Source organism: Oncorhynchus mykiss, chromosome 8 (genome assembly GCF_013265735.2).
Source record: "Oncorhynchus mykiss isolate Arlee chromosome 8, USDA_OmykA_1.1, whole genome shotgun sequence".
Taxonomy (NCBI): Eukaryota; Metazoa; Chordata; class Actinopteri; order Salmoniformes; family Salmonidae; genus Oncorhynchus; species Oncorhynchus mykiss.
Genome location: NC_048572.1, coordinates 88440219 through 88449329, shown reverse-complemented (window position 1 = coordinate 88449329; position 9111 = coordinate 88440219). Strand labels below are relative to the sequence as shown.

The window sequence follows — 9111 nt, the reverse complement described above, 5'->3', positions numbered from 1 at the left end:
CGTTGGACTAGGAACCGAAAGGTTGCAAGATTGAATCCCTGAGATGACAAGGTACAAATCTGTTGTTCTGCCCCCGAACTGTTCCTAGGCTGTCATTGAAAATAAGAATTAACTGACTTGCTTAGTTAAATAAAAGGAAACATTTAAAAAATGTAGTTTTAGAGAATTTGACAGTACGTCCAACCGGCCTCACAACCGCAGGCCACGTGTCACCACGCCAGCCCAGGACCTCCACTTCTTCACTTGAGGGATTGTCTGAGACCAGCCACCCGGACAGCTGATGAAACTGAGGAGTATTTCTGTCTGTAATTTATTACAGGACTTTAGCCCTTTTGTGGGAAAAAAAACTCATTCTGATTGACTGGGCCTTGCTCCCCAGTGGGTGGGCCCAGGCCCACCCATGGCTGTTCCCCTGCCGAGTCATGTGAAATCCATAGATTAGGGCTTAATTCCTTTATTTCCAATTGACTTGATTTCATTATATGAACTGTAACTCAGTAAAATCTTTGAAATGGTTGATTTTTAATTTTTGTTCAGCATATTTGAATTGAGTTCCTTTGATACAACATGCTTTAAGCAAACTGTACTTAAGTACTATACACTCTATCTCTCATATACTATACAGTAGAGTACAAATCACATCAAATGTATTTATATAGCCCTTCTTACATCAGCTGATATAACAAAGTGCTGTACAGAAACCCATCCTAAACCCCCAAACAGCAAGCAATGCAGGTTTAGAAGCACGGTGGCTAGGAAAAAAACTCCCTAGAAAGGCCAGAACCTAGGAAGAAACCTAGAGAGGAACCAGGCTATGTGGGGTGGCCAGTCCTCTTCTGGCTGTGCCGGGTGGAGATTATAACAGAACATGGCCAAGATGTTCAAATGTTCAGAAATGACCAGCATGGTCAAATAATAGTAATCACAGTGAACAGGTCAGGGTTCCATAGCCGCAGGCAGAAAGGTTGAAACTGGAGCAGCAGCACGGCCAGGTGGACTGGGGACAACAAGGAGTCATCATGCCAGGTAGTCCTGAGGCGTGGTCCTAGGGCTCAGGTCCTCCGAGAGAAGAGAGAGAGAAAGAGAGAGAGAACGAGAGAATTAGAGAGAGCATACTTAAATTCACACAGGACACCAGATAAGACAGGAGAAGTACTCAAGATATAACAGACAACAGATATAACAGACTGACTCTAGCCCCCCCCCCCAAACCTGAACATACCTGAACTGGATCCAGTTATTTCTCTCTCTCTCTCTCTCTCTCTCTCTCTCTCTCTCTCTCTCTCTCTCTCTCTCTCTCTCTCTCTCTCTCTCTCTCGAGTACATACCCGTACTGATAGACATGGACTGAGTTATTACAAAGCCCTCTCTTTCTCTCGCTCGATCTCACTCCCTCTCTCAGTAGAGTACATACCTGTCAACTCCATATATTATATAATCAACCATAATTTCCATGTATTGATCGATCACAATCAGACTCTTACTGTAAGCCTCACTGTTATTGATCTAGTTAAAATTATGTGATTGATGGATGTATTTACAGATTATATTACAGAGCAACCACAAACATTATTTAGACTTTTCCTGTGCACTCAACATGATGCTTTTTCCTACTGTAGCTCAATGACCTAAAGATTTATCTCATATGATTACAGACAAGGGGTATTCCCATTTAGGTAAAGTGGTCAGGGAAAAGGGGATGAGGTTTGAACCTTGGTCTGTGCATTACACTAAGCTAAAGCCTTGAACACATTGAACACATTGAACACATTGAACACATTGAACACATTAAACACATTAAACACATTAAACACATTAAACACATTAAACACATTAAACACATTGAACACATTGAACACATTAAACACGTTGAACACATTGAACACATTAAACACATTAAACACATTAAATACATTGAACACATTGAACACATTAAACACATTAAACACATTAAACACATTAAACACATTAAACACATTGAACACATTGAACACATTAAACACATTAAACACATTAAACACATTGAACACATTAAACACATTAAACACATTAAACACATTGAACACATTAAACACATTAAACACATTAAACACATTAAACACATTAAACACATTAAACACATTAAACACATTGAACACATTAAACACATTAAACACATTAAACACATTAAACACATTAAACACATTAAACACATTAAACACATTAAACACATTGAACACATTAAACACATTGAACACATTAAACACATTAAACACATTAAACACATTAAACACATTAAACACATTAAACACATTGAACACATTAAACACATTAAACACATTGAACACATTAAACACATTGAACACATTAAACACATTAAACACATTGAACACATTGAACACATTAAACACATTAAACACATTAAACACATTAAACACATTAAACACATTAAACACATTGAACACATTAAACACATTAAACACATTGAACACATTGAACACATTGAACACATTGAACACATTAAACACATTAAACACATTAAACACATTAAACACATTAAACACATTAAACACATTAAACACATTAAACACATTAAACACATTGAACACATTAAACACATTAAACACATTGAACACATTAAACACATTGAACACATTGAACACATTGAACACATTGAACACATTGAACACATTGAACACATTAAACACATTGAACACATTGAACACATTAAACACATTAAACACATTAAACACATTAAACACATTGAACACATTGAACACATTAAACACATTAAACACATTAAACACATTAAACACATTAAACACATTGAACACATTGAACACATTAAACACATTAAACACATTAAACACATTAAACACATTAAACACATTAAACACATTGAACACATTAAACACATTGAACACATTGAACACATTGAACACATTAAACACATTAAACACATTAAACACATTAAACACATTAAACACATTAAACACATTAAACACATTAAACACATTAAACACATTAAACACATTGAACACATTAAACACATTAAACACATTGAACACATTGAACACATTGAACACATTGAACACATTAAACACATTAAACACATTAAACACATTAAACACATTAAACACATTAAACACATTAAACACATTGAACACATTAAACACATTGAACACATTAAACACATTAAACACATTAAACACATTAAACACATTAAACACATTGAACACATTAAACACATTAAACACATTAAACACATTAAACACATTAAACACATTAAACACATTAAACACATTGAACACATTAAACACATTAAACACATTAAACACATTAAACACATTAAACACATTAAACACATTGAACACATTGAACACATTGAACACATTGAACTTGGCCCTTGTCTCTTTTTTCCCCCCTTCTCTCCGGTCCTTTTACCAGATCCTACCTGGACATGCTGAAGGTGATCATGTTCAGCTACCTGTTCTGGTTCGTCCTCACCATCATCTTCATCACCGGCACCACGCGTATCAGCCTCTTCTGTTTGGGCTATCTGGTGGGATGTTTCTACTTCCTGCTGTTCGGCGGGGAGCTGCTGCTCAAGCCAATCAAAAAGATCCTACACTACTGGGACTTCCTGATCGCCTATAACGTGTTTGTGATCACCATGAAGAATATCCTGTCTGTGAGTAGGACCATGGTTATGAGCAGCTTATAGAGTGTTCATATGCACTACATACTGTAGATGCTTTACAATCATAAGCAAAGTCATGTTACATAAAGGGGTCCTTCCATCCGGTGTTTGCCTTTTCACCACCGTGATTCACCCTGTAGATCTGATTCACCCTGTAGATCTGATTCAGCCTGTAGATCTGATTCAGCCTGTAGATCTGATTCAGCCTGTAGATTTGATTCACCCTGTAGATCTAATTCACCCTGTAGATCTGATTCACCCTGTAGATCTGATTCACCCTGTAGATCTGATTCACCCTGTAGTTCTGATTCACCCTGTAGATCTGATTCACCCTGAAAATCCGATTCACCCTGTAGATCTGATTCAGCCCGTGGATCTGATTCACCCTGTAGATCTGATTCACCCTGAAGATCCGATTCACCCTGTAGATCTGATTCAGCCCGTGGATCTGATTCACCCTGTAGATCTGATTCAGCCCATGGATCTGATTCGCCCTGTAGATCCGATTCACCCTGAAGGTCCGATTCACCCTGAAGATCTGATTCACCCTGTAGATCTGATTCACCCTGTAGATCTGATTCACCCTGTAGATCTGATTCTCCCTGTAGATCCGATTCACCCTGAAGATCCGATTCACCCTGTAGATCTGAGTCCTTGTTTAAACCTTTCTGCCAGCCTGTATATTTGATTCCTCGTCTCTGTGTTGTGATCAGATCCTGGCCTGTGGCTACATCAATGTCCTGGTGGTCAACAACTGTTGGCTGATCCAGCTCCTCAGTCTGGCCTGCACCATCAAGGAGTATAAGATCGTCACTAACAGAGACATCACACGTACGTCTCTAACTACTGAATAACGGATCGCTTAACGCCGGGAAGTTCAGTGACATTCAACAGTTGAAATTCAATGAAATATGGACGTGTTTTATGAAGGAGACTAAACATAGAAATGATACAACTAAAGGTGTTCTCTGTGTGTGTGTGTGTGTGTGTGTGTGTGTGTGTGTGTGTGTGTGTGTGTGTGTGTGTGTGTGTGTGTCTGTGTGTGTGTCTGTGTGTGTGTGTGTGTCTGTGTGTGTGTGTGTGTGTGTGTGTGTCTCCTCACTAGCTGCGGACGGTGGTAAGAAGTGTGATCTGCCCAGCGACGAGGCTGGGATCATCTGGGACAGCATCTGTTTTGCCTTCCTGCTGTTGCAGAGACGCGTCTTCATGAGTTACTACTTCTTACATGTGGTGGCTGACATCAGGGCCTCACAGATACTGGCCTCCAGGTATACTACTGGGGTTCCAGACCCCAGGTCCTTTAAATGACACAAACATTGGTTTAGCCCACTGAGCTAAAGTCTAGGCATTCGGTTGGGGAGCTAACTCAAGTCTTTAGGTCTCAGGCAAGGTTACCCATCACATCAGGTTACTCATTACACCAGGTTACTAATTACACCAGGTTACTCATTACACCAGGTTACTCATTACACCAGGTTACTCATTACACCAGGTTACTCATTACACCAGGTTACTCATCACACCAGGTTACTCATTACACCAGGTTACTCATTACACCAGGTTACTCATTACACCAGGTTACTCATTACACCAGGTTACTCATTACACCAGGTTACTCATCACACCAGGTTACTCATTACACCAGGTTACTCATTACACCAGGTTACACCAGATTACCAATTTACTCATTACACCAGGTTACTCATAACACATGGTTACTCATTACACCAGGTTACACCAGGTTACTCATTACACCAGGTTACTCATCACACCAGGTTACTCATTACAACAGGTTACTTATTTCACCAGGTTACACCAGGTTACTCATTACACCAGGTTACACCAGATTACTCATTACACCAGGTTACTCATTACACCAGGTTACTCACTACACCAGGTTACTCATTACACCAGGTTACACCAGATTACTCATTACACCAGGTTACTCATTACACCAGGTTACTCATTACACCAGATTACTCATTACACCAGGTTACTCATTATACCAGGTTACTCATTACACCAGGTTACACCAGATTACTCATTACACCAGGTTACTCATTACACCAGCTTACTCATTACACCAGGTTACTCATTATACCAGGTTACTCATTACACCAGGTTACACCAGATTACTCATTACACCAGGTTACTCATTACACCAGGTTACTCATTACACCAGGTTACTCATTACACCAGATGACTCATTACACCAGGTTACTCATTATACCAGGTTACTCATTACACCAGGTTACACCAGATTACTCATTACACCAGATTACTCATTACACCAGGTTACTCATCACACCAGGTTACTCATTACACCAGGTTACTCATTACACCAGGTTACTCATCACACCAGGTTACTTATTACACCAGGTTACTCATTACACCAGGTTACTCATCACACCAGATTACTCATTACACCAGGTTACTCATCACACCAGGTTACTTATTACACCAGGTTACTCATTACACCAGGTTACTCATTACACCAGGTTACTTATTACACCAGGTTACTTATTACACCAGATTACTTATTACACCAGGTTACTCATTACACCAGATTACTCATTACACCAGATTACTCATTACACCAGGTTACTCATCACACCAGATTACTCATTACACCAGGTTACTCATTACTCCAGGTTACTCATTACACCAGGTTACTTATTACACCAGATTACTTATTACACCAGGTTACTTATTACACCAGGTTACTCATTACACCAGGTTTCTCATCACACCAGATTACTCATTACACCAGGTTACTCATTACACCAGGTTACTCATCACACCAGGTTACTTATTACACCAGGTTACTCATTACACCAGGTTTCTCATCACACCAGATTACTCATTACACCAGGTTACTCATCACACCAGGTTACTTATTACACCAGGTTACTCATTACACCAGGTTTCTCATCACACCAGATTACTCATTACACCAGGTTACTCATTACACCAGGTTACTCATTACACCAGGTTACTCATCACACCAGGTTACTTATTACACCAGGTTACTCATTACACCAGGTTTCTCATCACACCAGATTACTCATTACACCAGGTTACTCATTACACCAGGTTACTTATTACACCAGGTTACTCAACACACCAGGTTACTCATCACACCAGGTTACTCATTACACCAGGTTACTCATCACACCAGGTTACTCATCACACCAGGTTACTTATTACACCAGGTTACTCATTACACCAGATTACTCATCACACCAGGTTACTCATTACACCAGGTTACTCATTACACCAGGTTACTCATTACACCAGGTTACTCATTACACCAGATTACTCATCACACCAGGTTACTCATTACACCAGGTTACTCATTACACCAGGTTACTCATTACACCAGGTTACTCATTACACCAGGTTACTCATTACACCAGATTACTCATCACACCAGGTTACTTATTACACCAGGTTACTTATTACACCAGGTTACTCATCACACCAGGTTACTTATTACACCAGGTTACTCATTACACCAGATTACTCATCACACCAGGTTACTCATTACACCAGGTTACTCATTACACCAGGTTACTCATTACACCAGGTTACTCATTACACCAGATTACTCATCACACCAGGTTACTTATTACACCAGGTTACTTATTACACCAGGTTACTCATCACACCAGGTTACTTATTACACCAGGTTACTCATTACACCAGATTACTCATCACACCAGGTTACTCATTACACCAGGTTACTCATTACACCAGGTTACTCATTACACCAGGTTACTCATTACACCAGATTACTCATCACACCAGGTTACTCATTACACCAGGTTACTCATTACACCAGGTTACTCATTACACCAGGTTACTCATTACACCAGGTTACTCATTACACCAGATTACTCATCACACCAGGTTACTCATTACACCAGGTTACTCATTACACCAGGTTACTCATTACACCAGGTTACTCAACACACCAGGTTACTCATTACACCAGATTACTCATCACACCAGGTTACTCATTACACCAGGTTACTCATTACACCAGGTTACTCATTACACCAGGTTACTCATCACACCAGGTTACTTATTACACCAGGTTACTCATTACACCAGGTTACTCATCACACCAGGTTACTCATCACACCAGGTTACTCATTACACCAGGTTACACCAGGTTACTCATCACACCAGGTTACACCAGGTTACTCATTACACCAGGTTACACCAGGTCACACCAGGTTACTCATCACACCAGGTTACACCAGGTTACTCATCACACCAGGTTACTCATCACACCAGGTTACTCATCACACCAGGTTACTCATTACACCAGGTTACACCAGGTTACTCATCACACCAGGTTACACCAGGTTACTCATTACACCAGGTTACTCATCACACCAGGTTACTCATTACACCAGGTTACTCATTACACCAGGTTACTCATTACACCAGGTTACTCATCACACCAGGTTACTTATTACACCAGGTTACTCACTACACCAGGTTACTCATTACACCAGGTTACTCATTACACCAGGTTACACCAGGTTACTCATCACACCAGGTTACACCAGGTTACTCATTACACCAGGTTACTCATTACACCAGGTTACTCATTACACCAGGTTACTCATTACACCACGTTACTCATTACACCAGGTTACACCAGATTACTCATTACACCAGGTTACTCATCACACCAGGTTACGCCAGGTTACTCATCACACCAGGTTACTCATTACACAAGGTTACTCATCACACCAGATTACTCATTACACCAGGTTACTCATCACACCAGGTTACACCAGGTTACTCATCACACCAGGTTACTCATTACACCAGGTTACTCATTACACCAGGTTACACCAGGTTACTCATCACACCAGGTTACACCAGGTTACACCAGGTTACTCATCACACCAGGTTACTCATTACACCAGGTTACTCACTACACCAGGTTACACCAGGTTACTCATCACACCAGGTTACTCATTACACCAGGTTACTCATTACACCAGGTTACACCAGGTTACTCATCACACCAGGTTACACCAGGTTACTCATTACACCAGGTTACTCATTACACCAGGTTACACCTGGTTACTCATTACACCAGGTTACACCAGATTACTCATTACACCAGGTTACTCATTACACCAGGTTACTCATTACACCAGGTTACACCTGGTTACTCATTACACCAGGTTACACCAGGTTACTCATCACACCAGGTTACTCATTACACCAGGTTACTCATTACACCAGGTTACACCAGGTTACTCATTACACCAGGTTACACTAGGTTACTAATTACACCTGGTTACTCATCACACCAGGTTACACCAGGTTACTCATTACACCAGGTTACACCAGGTTACTCATTACACCAGGTTACTCATTACACCAGGTTACTCATTACACCAGGTTAC

At 40.2% G+C, this 9111-nt stretch overlaps 1 protein-coding gene across 1 annotated transcript in view; it reads left to right on the top strand.

The window, feature by feature from the left end:
• Positions 1-9111, top strand: part of LOC110531049 (piezo-type mechanosensitive ion channel component 2) — a 191056-nt gene that overhangs the window by 121663 nt on the left and 60282 nt on the right. The window contains exons 29-31 of the mRNA XM_036986896.1: positions 3427-3670; positions 4393-4510; positions 4785-4947. Coding sequence (XP_036842791.1) covers positions 3427-3670; positions 4393-4510; positions 4785-4947 — 525 coding nt within the window. The remainder of the gene's footprint in view (positions 1-3426; positions 3671-4392; positions 4511-4784; positions 4948-9111) is intronic.